The sequence below is a fragment of the Zootoca vivipara genome, chromosome 2, assembly GCF_963506605.1.
Source record: "Zootoca vivipara chromosome 2, rZooViv1.1, whole genome shotgun sequence".
NCBI lineage: Eukaryota > Metazoa > Chordata > Lepidosauria > Squamata > Lacertidae > Zootoca > Zootoca vivipara.
This window is the reverse complement of record NC_083277.1, coordinates 30,899,915-30,918,952: the sequence shown is the minus strand read 5'-3', so window position 1 is coordinate 30,918,952 and position 19,038 is coordinate 30,899,915. Positions and strand designations below refer to the sequence as shown.

Sequence of the window (19,038 nt, the reverse complement as noted above, 5' to 3'; positions counted from 1 at the left end):
CCCTTGGGTTCTTATACAGATAATAGTTCTGACCTATAATTCCACAGTGTCAGAGCAGTGGATTTTGACAGTCTAGATTCTCGTGTTGATATATAATATAATGCCTTGCCTTGGTTTCTAGACCTTGTATACTTACAGATATCCACCACCCCCACCCCCAGTAGATAAAATGCTGTGAAAACAGATGCATATACTTTTTATCATGTTGCAAAACCATTCTATCTCTATTACACAGAGAGAGAAGTTGCTGTTTTACTGGCAGTTTTAGGAACATATATAACCATATTCAATAACTGTCTCACAAGATTCTATTTAAAGTCCATTAATACTTTGCAGACACCTAATAACAGGATGAAATTCCTATTAAGGTAGTCTGTATTCTGTTTAATTCTAATATGCAAAGCAAGTTTCTCCTCAAATATTTTCCTCTGGCGTCTGTGATATAGTTCAAAAAAATTGGGTGATAGCAAAAAACCCAATTACTTTTGAACATGTTACTCTTTGATTTCTTATACAGTCGTACCTTGGTTGTTGAATGCCTTGGTATTCGTACATTTCAGCTCCTGGACGATTGACACCCGGAAGTGAGTGTTCCGGTTTTCTAAGATTTTTTTGGGAAGCCGAACGGCCAATGTGGCTTCCGCGGCTTCTGAATGGCTGCAGGAGCTTCCTGCAGCCAATCAGAAGCCATCCTTTGGTTTCCAAACATTTTGGAAGTCGAATGGACTTCCAAAACGGATTCCATTCGGCTTCCAAGGTACGACTGTATTATAAAAGTCATTTGTGCTGTCTTCTGAGTTGGTTTCATCCATCTTCCCAAATGTTCTTACATATCAAACAGATATAAACAATTATTCATGGTGCCTCATTGACATCCCAGTTAAACTGGAACAATTTGATTAAACATGTTTTGTTATGTCCCATTGCAGCTAACATGACAACATATGTTCAAATCCATAAACTTTAGCTTAAATAAAGGATCTTTAGGAACCATTGGTACTTTGGTCCCATATTTATTTCAGCCATCCTGCTATAATTATTTAGGAATGTTCATATTGAAAATTTGTTCCTTCTGAAAGAAAGGGAGAAAGATTTCCAATTATATATGTTTGCTGATGTGCCTGTATACTTGATAAGCATGTTATTACGGGGGAGGAGAGGCATTTTGATCCTGGTAGTTAGTGAGGCCACAGTTCAACTTTCTGCAAATGTTAAGCATTTATTACAGTTTCATCAGTGTTTGTACCCTCTTCAGAGTCTACCAACAGTCCACTTATAACTGCTGAAAATTGAAATCTAATATCTGAAAGAATAGGCAGAGCTCTTTAGGTACTAGACAGAATTTCAGTAGAGTATTGATAAAGAGAGAACCATGCCTTTCAGTTATAAGTGAAGCATAAAAACTAGGGCATTTCCAGTCATTTTTAAATGAGTGCCATATTAGACTATGTGGGTTATTTTCTCTCTAAGTCATCAAACATTTACAATTGGACTGGCTTCTCTTTCAAGCAGGAAGGGTTGTTGATAGCAGATATGTCAATGTCTTTTTTGTAAAGCAGCTTAGATAGCTGGTTTGGGGGGGTTTCTTTGCTAATAAAGGGCTTTTTTAGAATACATTCTTTCTGCCATTGATTTGCTTTGTGTATATCAAAAAGAGTGATTCTTAAATAAGCAGTTTAAACATACATTATCAACTCAGAGACATATTTGACTTCCAAGTACCTCAAAGTACTCTACATTGTTTATTTTAATTAAACAATAGGCATTGTTGTAATATGCCAGGTCTTTTTTCTTTGCCAGCTCAGTACTGCTGTCAACATTGTTTTGCATTGATGTGGCAAAGCCGATAGATGTGAACCACTAGAACCCTCTAAAAATGGAATTTGAGACTGTATAGTACCAACCCAACCACATACTGCTATAATCTGTGGTGCTTATGAAATGCACCAGTCATTTTTCAGTTCCATTCATAAGCTGCTTTCAGAGGTGCCCTTGAGAGCAAAGACAAATTTTGTAGCACAGATTTAATGCACAGATAGCTAACTAGCAGCATGAGAGGTAGATCTAGTCCCAAGGTAAGTTCATCTGTTTTTTGCCAAATTTTAATCAATTCATCTGGAAGGAAAAGAAGAATACTTAATATAAATTTGGGGTGGAATTCAAAGTAGCACTAAGGAGACCACTCCATTATTAGTAATAGAAAAACAACTACCAGACTTTCAGAAGACATCTGAAGGCAGCCCTGTTTAGGGAAGCTTTTAATGTTTAGTAGATTATTGCATTTTAATGTTCTGTTCTGTTGGAAGCCGCCAAGAGTGGCTGGGGAAACTCAGCCAGATGGACAGGGTATAAATAAATTATTATTATTATTATTATTATTATTATTATTATTATTATTATTACTACTACTACTACTACTACTACTACTATCCATCATTGCACATGTTTCTGCTTGCCATACAATCTCCCCCTCTTCCACCACTTATTCTTCTGGGCATTCTCACAACCCCCTAGACCTGTGCAGGGGGAGAAGAGTGGGGAAGCCCTTTTGCACTAGTGGGACTCATACTGGTTCCAGCTTTAGTTGAATCTGTTCATTAGTCTGGAAAGTGTAATACAGTGGTACCTCAGTTTTCAAACATAATCCGTTCCGGAAGACCATTCGAGTTCCAAAACATTCAAAAACCGAAAACTCAATACAGAAGCCTCAAAACAGAAAACTCAGTACACAAGCCGTGCTTCATGTTCAACTTCTGAGGCGAGTTCAAAAACCGAAGCATTTACTTCTGGGTTTACAGTGTTTGAAAACCGCTCATCAACAGAGATGTTCGAAAACCGAGGTACCACTGTATATAGTGCTTTTAATGGTTTTAGTGGTTTTATCCCATTCACTCCCCACTACTGCGGCCTCCTCCACTACCACTTCATTCTGTTCCCAAACTGGGCGACCAGATGCCTATAGGAAGCTCATAAGCAGGATGTGAGTCTAACAGCCCTCTCCCTACATGTGATTTCCAGCAACTAGTATTTAGAGCAGGCATCCCCAAACTGCGGCCCTCCAGATGTTTTGGCCTACAACTCCCATGATCCCTAGCTAACAGGACCAGTGGTCGGGGAAGATGGGAATTGTAGTCCAAAACATCTAGAGGGCCGAAGTTTGGGGATGCCTGATTTAGAGGCATAGGGCCTCAAACACTGGAGGGGGAACACAGCTAGAGGGGGCAGTAGTAGTCCATTGAAGAAGCCAGCAAAGACTCTGAACCAGTCTTTGCTTGTTGTGAAGGCACTCCTGCAGCATGGCTGCAATGGGAAAGTATGTGCTTTCCTATTACATCCATTTGTAGCCTGGATGTATTGCTTTGTTACAAACCTGCATGGTGCAGCTGAGTGCTGGATGAGAACTAGGGCCAGTCACTATCCGAGCATGATAAAATAGGATGGGAGAGAGAGCTCTGCACTCTGCCATGAGGTCCTTAGAGGAATAGCAAGATATAAATGTTAGAAATAATAAATCCAAAACCCCTTAAGCTCCCTTTATTATTCTGGAGCTCTTTTCAAGAACTTTCTGTTCCACTATTGGGTAAACACTGTAAAGCAGAGATGGAAATGAGCTGAGGAAGTATTATCTCATGCCATTGCTCTTCTATAAGCAACTCCCAGCTTGAACTCATCCATACTAAAGGGTTACATAATTATTATTTTCTCAGAGGAGTGATTAATTTTAACGTTTTTGTGTTGCTGCAAGATAGAGCTAAAAGGACTGAATTTAAACTAATTTTTGAAGTCATATATTTTTGGCTTGCATTACCATTTCATTCACCTTTTAGAGGATTGTGTGCATTAATCATACACCTTATACATAACATTTTCCCTTCTTGAATATATGTATCTGACTGCTGCTTGTAAAGTATTATGCAGTTAACAAGACAAAGGGGCCCAGTGCTCCCTGTTCACTGCCGCACAGTTGCTTTGTCCAGTGCACTTGTATATCCAGGTATTGTATGCTATGATTATTCCAAACTCGAATATGCCATAAATTGTGGGCTTTAATTTCCCTTCATTTCCTCCCTTGATTTCTCTGGTGCCTCTTCCTCCCTTGCAGTCTTACCTTCTTCCAAAAAATAAAAATATAAATCCTTCTCCTCTGTAGCTTTATAGTAATATCCATTACCAACTCATAGCCACTGTGTGCAAAGCCTTTTCCCCTCCCGTGTGGAACAATTCTGTGATAGTTGTCCTTTCTGACTCTGTAAAGCAGCCCAGTGTATCCCAGAAGTTGATGGACTCAACTCCCATTAGCCCAGGCAGGATGGTCAATGGTCAGGAATAAGAACATAAGAACCTTGCTAGTCCTTGTTGTCCAGCACCCTGTTCTCACTGTGGTTAACTAGATGCCAGTGGGAAGCCCAGTAGCAAGACCTGAGTTTAAGTGTACTCTCCCTTGAAAAGGATGACGTGTGTTGTTGTCCAACAAGATCTGGAGGGCACTAGAAAGCAGCTCTAAAGAACACTAATCCAGGAGTTTATTTAGTTTGTTCAGGAAACTCTGCTCACTAGTACAGTCCAGAATACATCATCTGAAGTTCCTATTATCCAGACCAGCCTTTCTCAACCTTGGGTCCCCAGGAGTTCTTGAACTTCAGCTCTCAGCAACCCTGACCCCTGGTCATTCCACTACAATAGGAGTTGTAGTGCATGTTGAGAAAGGCTGAGCCGAACTGCTCCTCTCTTTATAACTTTTTCAATGGTTAGAGAATTTCACAGGTTTTGGGTTGCTGTTTTGCTGTGTACCTCACATACACACAGCATCTCCAAGGCATGTAACTGTAGGGTTGATGAAGCTGCCACATAATGTTCTTACTCTGTAGGCAGAGAAGGTTGGAATAGAATCTATTATTTCACTGTCTCTTAAGAACATTAGGGAGCTGTGTGTGTATGTGTTGCAATTATGTGTTGCAAATGTGTTGCATCTGAAGAATACACATATTTCTCTTTGCAAAGCTACCCTCTTTTCCCCCCATCTCTCTTATTTTTAGAATATCACTATTAAAAGATGGAGGCCTCCGAATAGCTAATGTGAGTAAATCAGATGCTGGAAGTTATACTTGCCTGGCAGAGAACCAGTTTGGAAAAGCTAGTAGTTCAACTAGCTTATTAGTTACAGGTAATTAGATAGCTAATTGTCTATCAGTAGCAAATTGTATGAACTGAGAAATTTGTGAAACAGGCATTCCAGTTTTGAATTTTCAGTTTACTTTCAATTAGTACTGCATGCACAATTCATGTGAAATATGTAATCAGTGCTCTTGCTAAGCTCATAGGAAAATGGTTTTATATATTAGACTGTTTTTATTGAATGCTTTATATTGCAGAGTTTTTTATATAGTGATGTTTCAGCTTTTTCTATGAAACTTTCTGATAGTCTCCATGGACAGCCATGTGAAATCTCTGTTGCCTTAATCTTAGTCTACACTTGACCATGCATTTGTAGAGAGGGAACAGGTTTACGGTTTTGAAATGGAACTAATTTTTGCTTTAAAAATATATATGACAATTCTCTTACAAAAAAAAAAAAGCAGGAAAATTGAGTTTGTGTCAAGGACAGTTCTGGAGATTTGAAATGCTTTTTTTCATCATACATAAAAAGGCGCATTCCATATTCTCTGGTTGTCATTCGGCTCAATTCTCTCTTAGGTTTTTATTTCTGCAGTATGTTTATGCCTATATTCTCCAGAGCTTTATTCAGATTTCCCCTCTACTTTTGAGATGTCTTCTAACATTCCTGAAAAATGCTTGATTGGAGTTTGGAAAATCTTTGAGGCAGGGAAACTGTACTTAAGTCTTTGACTCAGTTTTGTGTGTGTGTGTGTTGTATAAAAAAATTATACTTTAAATAAAAACCTATGCAGGAAAGTAGACCAGTAATTCAGACAGCTGAAATTGACTCTTCCTGTCCTCCACAGAACCAACTCGGATAACTCTGGCACCTTCAAACATGGATGTTTCAGTAGGGGAAAGTGTTATCTTGCCCTGTCAAGTTCAGCATGATCCACTGCTGGACATTAGTTTTACATGGTATTTTAACAGCGCATTGACTGACTTCAGAAAGGACGCATCTCATTTTGAGAGAGTAGGTGGGGTAAGTTGTAACGTATTTATTTATCTTCTGGTTGTTATCTTTAGCTATATAACTATAATGGTCATCTGGAAAGGGCAAAAATGATTTTACTAAACTTAGTACATTTGTAGCTTTACAATGACAAAAACAATAATCATAATCATTAAACATGATAGTGTGGGGTTTGCTGCATATTATTAATGGATTTGACGGTAGAGGAATTTCTGCAAAATAAATCTCACCTTTTTATTAGTTGTAGAAATGTACTTACAAGTGGATTGAATTTACATACAGTGGTCCCTCAAATTACGAACTTAATCCGTTCCAAACGGACCTTCGTAAGTAAAAAAAAAAACGTAAGTAGAAGCCTATGGGGGAGGGGGAATCCGTAAGTCGAAAAAATCCTATCTAAAAATTCGTAAGTCGAAAAAATCCTATCTAAACCGCATCCAAAATGGCGGACGGAGCTCCGTTCGTAACTCAAAACATTCGTTAGTCAAGTTATTCGTAAGTCGAGGTACCACTGTATTCCCTTTTGCAATAGCCCATCCATTTTGCCAGGATATTATTTTGCTCCACTCATTTATGTACCCTTTTTTGGGGCTGGACATAACACCTTCCGTCCCTGGAAGATATAGCTGCTCCTGTTATGTCTAGGATGACTCCTACCATATAAACCTTCCTGTAGTTTATGATCTGCTTTGGCGGCTCTGCCACAAAGGTCCGGTTTTCATGTCACAGTAAGCCAGAGTACAGCTTGTCATGACTTCCTGAATGTGCTGGCTCCTTAATAGTTGCTCACACCCACTATGTTCCTCTCTAAGTTTTTAGATTAGCACAGGACTGCAGCTAAGGGATCATAGTTAAGCTCTCTTCTTCTTAATCACAGTTTATAACCTTGGGACAATCCTTGGCTACAAATCCCACAATCCTGGGTTAAGATGTCACAATAAGCCAAACCTTAGCTCAAATGCCCTAAAAATGCCTGAGAAGGAGCAATCTCCTCCTTGGGACCAGCACATTTGTGCCAAGCCATGGCTTAGCATGACAAGCAAATGCAGCCAAAATGAGGCTAATTGCAGAGAACATTGGGCAGAGGCTATGGAACTCCCTCCCTAGGAAGGTTAGAGTGGTTCTTTGGTTTTAGGCAAGCTATTAAAACTTACTTGTTCTTTGTAGCTTTTAATTCTGCTTTTTCTCTTTAAATGTGCTTTTTTCTTGTTCCTAATCTGTTTCTCATAATATTGCTTTGAATTAAAGTTTTTAAATTGTGTGTTGCTTGGCTGGTGTGCTTTTGGATCAAAATGCAAATTCATAAATAATTTTATGAATAAATAAGAGAGTCCAAGTACCCATGGAATTGTGGGCTATATTCCCCTATAAAGTTTAAGGCTAAATTCGACCTGACATGAATCACATGATTGTGTCTCCCCACCCCCTTTATTAAACATTATGCTTTTTTCTATTCCCCCCCCCTGCTTTTCTTTTGCTACATTCAGCTGGGGGGCAACCCAAATTGAGGCAGTGGGAAAAGGAGCTTTAAACTTTCTGACCACACTTTTGCAACTTATTTGCAGAAACAAAAAAAAATTGGATTGGACTCATTGGCAGGATTTAAATAAACATTTACAATTTTATTTACAGAGAACAAGAAATGTAACAGGCAATAACATAGTATTATGTACAAACAGCATAATGTAACATTTGATGTAATAAACCAGAAGTTGGGGGAAGTCAGAGGGAGGGGGGAAATTGGAAAATGAATTTTAAGTAATGATATTGGATATTTGTTATCAAAAAAGAAAATCAATAAAAATTGTTTTAAAAAATAAAAATAAACTTTCTGGCCACACTCGCTCCCAGGTAAAATAGCAGTCAAGAATGAACTCTCCTCTTGTTATAATGAAACTATCGTTTTTCCTTTTTTTTCCAAATGAAAAAAGACTAAAATTATAATGAAGTTATATGTAATTATAAGACTGGATTGTGATAAAAATGCAATGTTGGTACTATACAGCTTTATTCCACTAATTGCTAATGGCAGGGATCCAAAGCACGGCATGTAGTGTTCCACATATGTGCGTGGACCAACTTTTTTCACTTCTAGTCTGCCAGCAGTCAATTCCCTCCCACCTCTTTTAAAACAAACAAACAAAGCAGAGGTTTTTGAAACCTCTCCAGCACAGCACCTCTTGAGGCCTTGAAGAACTGGGAGGCAGGGAGGGGCAGGGAAATCACATTACCATCATACAGTGGTACCTCGGTTTAAGAAATTAATTCATTCTGGAGGTCCGTTCTTAACCTGAGATACCACTTTAGCTAATGGGGCATCCCGCTGCCACCGCGGCGGCGCAATTTCTGTTCTTAACCCACGGTACTATTTCTGGGTTAGCGGAGTCTGTAACCTGAAGTGTCTGTAACCTGAAGCGTCTGTAACCCAAGGTACCACTGTACCTAACTTAGACCCTTTCAAACAAAACCTGGCCTCTTTTCAGGTGGCCGGGTGTACTACCCCAGTGTTAAGCACCGTTCGTTAGAATTGTTTCATTCAGCTTTTATTTTAAAGGGTGACATCTTAATGATTGGCTGACAGGGGCTGAGACAGAGAGTGTTATTTCAGAATGAGACACAACTTATTATCTCCTGCCTAATTAAACTTCTCACCCTGGTTTCTAGCACTGAAGATGCAGCACCCATCTTCTGCAACTAGTTCCGCAGGTCTTTTCAAGCCAAAAGAACAAGTCTTGGGATCAGCTTGTGTGACCGCATCCTATTACGCTAGGCTTTCAGTTCTAGCCAGCGCTGCCTCCTTGACTTTTAGAACTGCATTGCTTGAGAGCAGGGTAGCTTTTCAGAGCACGTATGCCATGAAGCTGTTGAGGAAAAGAGGGCTGGACACTTAGACATAAAGACAGATCAAGTGATCGCTGCTTGGCATGTGGCAGAAAGTTGAAAGTGTTATCCCAGCTTCTAAGCTCCACTGTCTTTCAACTTCCACACCACCTCTGAAATAAAGATATAGGAAAGTGAATGAGTTGAACTATGGGCCACAGGGACTAACAAACCCTGCGCAAGGATTTTCGCTTGCACAACAGGGCTTTGTACACAAACACACCGTCTGAAATTGACTCTTGTGGAGTCAAGCGAACCCCAAGAACAGGGGGGAAAGTGAAGGGAGATCGTTTCACCTAGCAAGCTGCAATGCTTGTGCAAGCAGAATGATTGGTAGAGGGTGATGTTGAATTCCACTCCACAGTAGACCTGGGCAATATATCAGTATATCACCCAGGACAGCTTTGATGGGCAGACCACAATGACAGCTTCACTCACCAGTATATCGCTGGTGAAAACGCTGCTGCTACTGAGTCCCTCTTTCCTTCAGCACACTGGGCACTGGAGGAAAACAATCTGCTGGCGCTGGAGGCAGAAGGACTCAAGTGGTGGCGGTTTCACCAGCAATATACCGCTGAGTGAAACCACCACCATGGCCTGCCCCTCATACTGGCAGAGGGAGATACACTTCTTTAAACTACTTGGCTGAGGAGCACATCACTGCCCTTGCCTCAGCTAAGCAGTTTTATGGAGCCTCCAACTCACCACCAGCTTGCACAAGCCAGCTGCGGAGGGGGGCTCTGTTACAAGTGCTCCCGCTTCCCAGCTGAGGGAGCCCGGACCCAGCTCCTGCTTGCACAGGAGCAGAAGCTGGATCGGGTCTGCTCAGCTGGAGCGGTGCAGGCTCCGTCACACTTTTCCATTGAGGGATTCCCAGCTGCATCCCCCTCAATGGAGAAGTTTAAAGGAGCACCGCTTGGCAAGGCTGAGGCAGCCCGGCAGCTGCATCAGAGGCGGTGCAGGAGCTCTCAGATGCAGCTGCTGGGCTGCTTCCACCTTCCCTGGCCCCAGCCCTTGTTCTGTCTGGCTGCCTTCAGGTGGTGCAGGGGCTCTGAGCAACCCCGATCTTGCTCCTACTTGCATGCATTGTCCCCAGCCCGCCAGATGCATGGCTGAAAGTGCCTCAGGTCCCGCCATGACAGCTGAGGCAGTTTCTCCCAGCGCCTCGCCAGCTTGTTTCAACATTGCGGTTTATCACCAAATCGCGATCTTTTGCTGGTGATGCATTGTGATGTTGAAAACCTAACATCGCACAGCCCTACTCCAGAGCTTTATTCATTTAGATGTCTGCTCTGGAAATAGTTAAATCCAGATTCAGGCCTATTTAATTGCTCATCTGCTAACATTGTGTATGCCATCAAATGTCAGCAGTGCCCTTCAGCTCTCTATATTGGAGAAACAGGCCAAACCCTATGCCAAATAATAAATGGACATAAATCTGACATCAAGAATCACAAGACAGAGAAGCCAGTAGAAGAACACTTCAATCTCCCAGGACATTCTATACAAGATCTCAAAGTAGCTGTCTTATTACAAAAGAATTTCAGAAACAGACTTGAAGGAGAAGTTGCTGAATTACAACTTATCACTAAACTATGGAGAAACCTGGTCTTAGTATCTGAAGAAGTGTGCATGCACACGAAAGTTAATACCAAGAACAAACTTAGTTGGTCTCTAAGGTGCTACTGGACAATTATTATATCTATAGTTAAATCCAGTCCAATTTATGCACAGGTGTACATCCATCAAATTTCCTCATCTCTTTAAAAGCAGGGGATTAAAATTAGTAGTTTTGCCCAGATTTCTCCAGTACTGTGGCAGTGAACTACAAATGATTTTTGATAGTGTATGCTAACTGAGGTGACACTTATTCAAAAAAGCAGACATGAGACAGGCTAGAGAGCACAGATGCATGCAGGAAGATATGTATAGTCCTTAAATATTACATTTTGCCTGGTGTGTAGTAAGATACTCTCTGCCCCCCCCCACAGATGTCCAAGCAAAGTAAGGATTAAACAAACATCTTGATGGATGATGCACACAGCTTCTGAACATGCTACCTATATACCACTATAGATATTACTGTGTCAGAAAGCCTAATATTGGCTGAAACTGGGTAGACATCCGTATTAGAAATGGTTACAATATGGTTACTGGTTTTAATCACCAGACTGCTGGTGATTTCTGTTCAAGGGTCAGCATAGTGCCAGTCAGGGAAGGTGACCTTCCTGTCATTGTGACTTGTCCACAACAACACATATCTCATTTCACTGGCTGAAGATGTGAATGAAATCTCTCCGACTGCCAGGATTCCAAGAAACATTGACAGTTTGAGAGCATGTTGCTGCAGCAATTTTGTAGTGCTTTCATGATACCCAAGACTGAGTTACACGAAATGCTAAGGCTTTGGTAGCGCATCCTTGCTGATGCAGTGAATGATTAATATTGGAACTCAACTTTTACTCTCTCTTTTTCCATCATGATATTGTTCATTGTGATTAGATACAGCATTGTTTTGTCTATTCAAACTTGTCATCGGAGAGGTGCACAAGCTATATATATATATATAGAGAGAGAGAGAGAGAGAGAGAGAGAGAGAGAGAGAGAGAGAGAGAGAGAGAGAGAGAGTGAGTGAGTTTGAAAATCCCACAGGCAAATTTATACTTAGTGCAAGATTTATTTCAGCAAATAAATTACTGCACTGGAAAGGGTAAATGTGGGTGTTTTAGCCTTGAGGGTTGCTTTACACTGTCAGTTCTCACTGTTGTGTGAATTTACATGTTGTGCTCTGGAAGAATTTTGAGCTGCAGTTTTTTAAGCCAAACATCACACACTTTCCCATTAATTGTATACAACACTTTCAAAAATGTAGCTTGTATTAAACATAGAAATGGTCAATCGTTACCAGGTACATAAGTTTTCAATTAAACTAGTCACTTCAAACAACTGACTGAGAAGGCAAAGAGAATATTACATTTGGTTTAAGACACTTTCTTTTAGATAGGAGATGAATTTGTATTTTTGGAAAGCAAGGGCCACTGAAAACAATTTAATCAAAAGATTCAAGTGCTGCTGGTTGAGATCATAAGGGAAACAGAAGGAAAATAAAGTATCGAAACCATATCCCATATCTAGGGAACTTTTTTGAGCCTGGGGGTTGTGTTTCCTGATTGCCAGTGTTCCAAGGTCCTTATGCAAGTGGTGAGTGGGGCCAAAAATTGGGCAAGGTGTGTGCATGAACATGCATGCATGCACACCACACATGAATGCAGCACACATAGTGTGCACACACCACTCCCAAAATGCAAAATCTTTCCAGCAATACAAAGAAGCACAATCATTAACATTCCTTCTTTCCATCAGTTCATAAAAACTCTCTTACCCAACCATCCCACCACAAACAAGAAATCCCCATCCAAAAAAGACCCAGTAAACCCTTAGCAACAAAGTCAGCATTTCTTTTTCTTATGAACATGGCTTCGTGCTTAAGAAGCTCTTGGTAAGTCGTCCTGTTATCTTTTCTCTCTCTTTCTCTTAACGGGATTGATTTTTGGCTCTTATGCACTGCTGTTTTTGTAGCCTTAGAAAAGAAAATGCTTGCCTAACTCCAGTCCTCTATTTAGCTGTTATTCTTCGTTTCTTCCATTATTTATTGTTGGCGTTATAGATTGTGAACAATCACAATAAATTACTGGTGGTTTCCTGTAGAAGCATACATGCACAGTGTGAGGTGATTTTATTTGACAGAAACACACAAGTGTCTATCTGACACTGATGCATTGTTAAGGGTCATACAAAGTGTGATGTCTTGAAGTGTGAAGTCACAGTAGACATTTGTGCTTCGGGAAGATAAAGTTTTGCAAGTTTGAAAAATGAGACACACACACAGAGAGAGAGAGAGAATAATAATAATAATAATAATAATAATAATAATAATAATAATAATAATATAATTTATTATTTATACCCCGCCCATCTGGCCGGGTTCCCCCAGCCACTCTGGGCGGCTTCCAAAAAAACAGAAATTCTAAAATACAAAAATCCACTTGTCAGCATTCTGTCACTAGAACTAGAGTTTTTAATGCTTCTAAGAGCTGCTCTCTTTTTAAGGGGATCCTCGTTACAAACTTCTCTGGATAGAACAATGAGTACTCAAGTCATTAAGCTTCTTCTTTTTTATAAGGTCAGTTTTATATGTGCTGCGCACCTGACTGCCCAAGTTGGGGCTGGATGCTAGTTTCATAGATAATATCAGAGTCAGATGGCAGGCAGAAGGTTAAATTGCTCAGGCTAAAGAGAAGAAGCAAAGACCTGGGATAATAAGGGACCCATTATCCCCATGGATAACTTGGCTGGTTATGTAGTTAACAAGGCTCAGCCTGGGCATGGCAGGTGACAGGTGTTTTGTGCCCATAGTACATGGTGGCACCCAGCAGCAGAGGCCTACTTACTCCTCTGTCTTTTGCCTTACTTGCACAGGCAGAAAGAAGCCAGAGTTTGGCTACCAGGACTCCCAATTCAGAGTCCCATGGTATCCTTAGACAGAGTTTCTTCCACTAAAATGAAAGTTTCTCCCTTTACAGCTGGGACCCTTTGACCCTTACTGAGAATCCAATCTGGCGTTGGAGTTGTTTTCTTGTATGCTTGCTTTTAGCATCTTACATTTGTACTTGACATTTTTATTTATTATTTTAAAAAATCCTTCCAGTAGCACCTTAGAGACCAACTAAGTTTGTCATAGGTAAGAGCTTTCGTGTGCATGCACACTTCTTCAGATATTATTTTTATTATTAACTTTCTATACTGCCCTTCATTTGAGGATCACAGGGCAGTTCACAACAAAATCCAAATACAAAATGAGAACACAAAAACACACAATAAAACAAAAACAAACCAATAACACCCCTTAAAAGGCAATAGAATGTTAAACAGCCAAAGGCCTGGTTGAAGAGGAACGTTTTCACCTACCGCCTAAAGATGTGGAATGAAGGCGGCAGGCAAGCATCCCTGGGGAGAGCATTCCACAAGCGGGGAGCCATAGCAAAAAAAAAGCCCCATTGTCGTGTTGCTGCCCTCTGGACCTCTTGTGGAGGAGGCACATGAAGGAGAGCTTCAGATGATGATTGCAGTGTCCAGATCAGTTCATAAAGGAAGTCAGGTCACAGCCATAATCCCAGTTCTTTTATTCATCTAAATTTAAAGGGCACCTTTTTATTTTCCCCCTCAAGCTTTCTCAAAATTCCCCAGGGAAGCAAATCTAGCTACTGAAAATAATTTCGTCTTCCTCTGTCATATTCTGTTCTATCTCTGTTGTGCATGCACATGCTAGTGCACGCTAGATAGACTGCATTCCATGCAAGCAATTATTTATAGAAGTGTTACCGTACTTGAAAGCTGGTTTCTTCCTCTTGGGGACAGGTTTCAGCTCAGTGCATATGCCACATGCTGTCATGCAAAAGGTTCCAGGTTCAGCCCCTGGCATTTTCAGTTAGGGCTGAGATGGGCTCCTGCATGAAACTCTGGTGAGCTGTTGCCAGTCTCTGTCAACAATACTGAGCTAGATGGACTAATGATCTGACTCAGCACCAGGCAGCTTCCTCTCTTTCTCTCTTTACCTGAAAAAAACCAAATGATGTTGAACCAAGAACAAGCAAGCTAACTGAATATAACTTTATATATATATATTCTTCTGAACAGAGTGCATCGGGAGACTTAATGATTAGGAATATCCAACTGAAACACAGTGGAAAATACGTGTGCATGGTGAAGACGGAAGTGGATAGTGTGTCATCTGCAGCAGATCTCATAGTTCGAGGTATGAGCAATGCTACTTACTTACCTAGGCCAAGGGATTGATTTCTTGGGGTGTTTCCAGATTGAGTTTGCGAGTTCTGTTGTTGTATCTAAGTGTCAGACACTACCTTGCAAACCTCAAGAAAGTGTTCCTTTTTGCCATGTTGATTTCCTGCTGGTTCAATATGTACATTGAGATCTAGCAGTAATGACAGAAAGAGAGAGACTGTATCTTGGAACTCTGGTTGATGTCCCTGTAGAGGATCAGGTTTTGTCAGAGAGTGCTAAATTAGCGGTGGTTGGAGATAGTTTCTGAATGTTTCTTTCCAGCTTCCCATGGGTTTCTGAGATGTTCCTCCTACTTCCTGAGATCTGAGGAAATGAACAGTACACAATACACATATGTAGTTTATATGTTGCAGTGTGAGGTGTGCAAATACAGCAACTTGTTGCTATTGAAAGCCCAATTGCTACTTAGTCTCTAGCAATGAATCAGGGAAGTTCCTAAAATTATATATTTTGACAACTATCCAGGAGTCTCCTCTCTCTCTCTCTCTCTCTCTCTCTCTCTCTCTCTCTCTCTCTCTCTCTCTCTCTCTCTCTCTCTTTTACAAATTACAAGCTGCAGAAGGATTTTAAACATAGGATGGGATCATTTAACTAAGTTGTTTTGTGTATGGAATGAGGCCCACCCCTGCAATAAATATTCTGGAGGCTTGGGGGGGGCAGCACAGGTTTAGGGGGCACAAGGGAGAGGGGGAAGGTATTACTGTGTGCAAGTATGCATCAATTCACACTGTACAAATTAGTATAGCCATGGATGAAATTTGTCTTTATGTGTAAAAGTGAATGTGACAATCTTCGTCCGTGGCTACACTATTTTACTTCAAAATAACATTGTATTAGCTCTTACTTTTTTATTTTAAAATGTATTTAAGAAGAAGAAGAAGAAGAACACAGTGGTATATTTTGTAAACTGAAGAAAATCCTTATTTCCAGGAATGCTTAAGAAAGCTTTCAGGGTTAAATTGCTGTCCAGGGTGCTGATGCAGTGTTGTGGAGGGGAGAAATGACTACCAAGCGAACATCATGGCGAAAACTGCTTTAGATAACAAATTGTCAAACCAAAAAGATGTATTAGCAGATTCAGGCAGGACATCAAGGACCAAAGTAAAAGACGCTGATTTGAAAAGGTAGTGAAAAGTTGCTGAATAAAGGTCCCCGGAAGAATACATCATCTGCTCTCTGCTTGTGAAACTGCTGTTTCAGAACTTGCTTTTACAACTATAAAATAACCAAGCAGGAGTTTAGTAAATGTAAAAAAATGGCACTTTTATTGCAATCTAAATTGTTTTCTTCCCCCCACAGTGCTGGCAAAATAGAAATCAGCTGGCACTGTGTTTAAAGATTTGTTGAATAAGTGCTGCCTTCATAACACCTTTCCAATTTAAAAATCTAATATCTTATTGCATTAGGCTCACCTGGACCACCGGAACGTGTAAAAGTGGATGAAATAACAGCTACCACAGCCCGGCTGACTTGGCATGAGGGCTTAGATAATCACAGCCCAATCGCTAGTTATACAATACAGGCCAGGACACCCTTTTCAGTGGGATGGCAAAGAGTCACAACAGGTAGAGGGAAATATTTTTGAAGTGTTTATGAAGACTGCATTTTAATATTCTATTGTTATGGAGGAAACCGGGAATTTGCAATTTATTTCAAAATACTCTGTTAACAGTTCCTGATGTCATTGATGGGAAGACGTTCACAGCCACTGCAGTAGACTTAAACCCTTGGGTTGAATATGAATTCCGTATAGTTGCCAGTAACAAAATTGGAGGTGGAGAACCTAGTTTACCCTCAGAAAAAGTAAGAACTGAAGAGGCAGGTTAGTGGGTTTTTTGTTTGTTTGCTTGGTTCAGTTGATGCAAGTTCAGAGCAGCAGGTTTTCAAACCTTTACATTTTTTAAAAAAAACTTTTGTAAAATTATTTGATTTTTTTTTCATTTTTATGCAGTTCAAGAGATGAGTGCTTGGCACTCAGTGACTAACCAGATTTATAATACATAAGTGCTTGTGTGCTCAGGCAACTTTTACATGAAGTTACATATTAATGTATATACTGAAAACCTTCCCCTTGTACTAAATGATGAACTAGAGAAGCTTGCTGCAGTCCTGAATTCTGTTCCGTCCAAAGTGAAAAGTGTCACCTATCTGTTCTGCTAGAAGTTGTTGCCATAGCACTGCTTGACAGAATGGCTTTTGCTGGCATGTCTAATGCTTTGCTCTTGGCACCACTGAACATTCTTAGGTGAGGCATAGCAAAGCACATATACTGTGGACCCTCACATCCTAAGATAAGGAAAACCAATTTCAGTCACCACAGGTTGGAGATTACTGGAGAAGGTCACTAAATAGTTGTATTTGATGTGCAGCCCTGGAATATTTTAGGTAAAAGGGAGAAATAAGCCTACACAGGAATAAGAAAAATTATTCCACAGTATTGTGGCTTTGCCATTGATGTTTAGAAAGTAGGGGGGAAAATGTGACTACAAGTGAAGATCAGAGTATTCTCTGCAGTAGTCAAAACAACCTGTTTATATGGTTTTTAAAAATGGTAGAGAATAAAGTAGGTTTGTTTGAGTATTGAACAGGAGCACTCAGATAGAAATTGCTTAATGATTGTTTCTTCTTCTTCTGAGACTCTGCCACCTACGTTGACAAGGTGACTGCAACCTTTATGTAATGCTTCCACATACTTCACGGGGGTTCCTTTCCTCTTTTTAATACAAACATATATATTTTCTCTCCTTAGAATGTGATTGTGCAGTTTAATCAGCAGAGCACTGAAAAGCAGGATGTCTCAATTCTACTATGATAAGAATTCAGAATGGATCTCTTAATTTTTGTGCAGCTTTTTTAAAAAATGACTGAGCATAAATGTAACACAGAAACCAGCTCTGTCCGTCTTTGAGCTACAAGAATTCAAGCACTACCTGGGAAAAATCTGCCAGTCAAGCAATACTCGTAGAACATACTCAGCACTTTGCAGACTTTGTCTGAAGAAGGGTTCCCTTCTTTCAGGAGACTTAGTAAGGTTAAAAAAAACTTAATTCACTTCTGAATATTAAGAATGGTTATTCCCACTAATAATGAATTTTGACTGTTGAGCACTCACTCGGGTGACTCCAAAATAAGATAGTGGCTTTTAGGTAAGCTGGAGACTCCCTATGAAGACAGAAACATACAAGTTTGTAAAAAAAAAATTTTTAAAAGAAGTTTTCAAAGAAAGCAGAAGCCAGGAGGTCTCTGTGAGTCTATTCATTTGTTGCTGGCATCTGTCTGTCTCTAGTGACAATGGAGTGTGCCACCAGGGGTGAAGTAAAATCGCTGCATTAGCATCACCAAAATGACCTCCTCAGGGTGCAAGCCTAGGAGGGCAGAGAAAGAGAGGAATTGACCTGCTTGACCCCTCAACATTATAGTAAATACCCTGGAGAGGGAGCATTGGGGCCGAGATACATGCCATGAGATAAAAGAACCCCTCTTTCTTCACTATGCAGGGATCTAAATAAATTCTGTGTCATGATATAGAACTGATACAGTTTCACCTCTGAATTTCTGGGACCATTCAATTAATGTGCCTTCTGTTATATTCATGTGCAGCTAATGTGTGTTTTCCCTGTACAGTTCCCGAGGTACCACCATCTGAAGTGAGTGGAGGAGGTGGCAGCAGGTCTGAACTGGTCATCACATGGGATGTAAGTGTTCTGCTTGGAATTTATTTCCCAAAAGTTGCCTTTTTCATTATCTACTCAGTGAAAAATTACCCAATAATTGACGTAAACTTTCATTTATCTGATACAGCTGACTTGTTCTGTTGTCTTAATATGTATGCTTTTCCTGGTCTCTTTCTAGAATATTATCAGAGCAATATTTAGCTAAGCTTATTGGAAAGTTATTATATTTCATAGGTTTTCAGAGTTAACACAAAAATTAAAACAGCTACTTGGATACTGAAAGTACCTCTTCGCATCAACTTTATTTCCCCAACAAACAGCATATGTTTTCAGAGTTTTGGTCTGAGTTTTCCTGTAAGATTATTTGACACATAAACAGAATCACACAGATGCATCCCAGTCTGGCTGAGGCCATCTGAAAAATACTCCAGTAGGAGAAACCTGTAGATGGAAAGGGTGTGAAGGCCTAATATTGCTTCCCTTAGTGGTATA

General features: G+C 40.2%; 1 protein-coding gene across 1 annotated transcript in view; it reads left to right on the top strand.

The window, feature by feature from the left end:
• CNTN3 (contactin 3) overlaps positions 1-19,038 on the top strand; it is a 187,487-nt gene that overhangs the window by 146,408 nt on the left and 22,041 nt on the right. The window contains exons 10-15 of the mRNA XM_035106611.2: positions 5,037-5,164; positions 5,964-6,139; positions 14,708-14,825; positions 16,279-16,437; positions 16,545-16,694; positions 18,497-18,567. Of these exons, the coding sequence (XP_034962502.2) occupies positions 5,037-5,164; positions 5,964-6,139; positions 14,708-14,825; positions 16,279-16,437; positions 16,545-16,694; positions 18,497-18,567 (802 nt within the window). The remainder of the gene's footprint in view (positions 1-5,036; positions 5,165-5,963; positions 6,140-14,707; positions 14,826-16,278; positions 16,438-16,544; positions 16,695-18,496; positions 18,568-19,038) is intronic.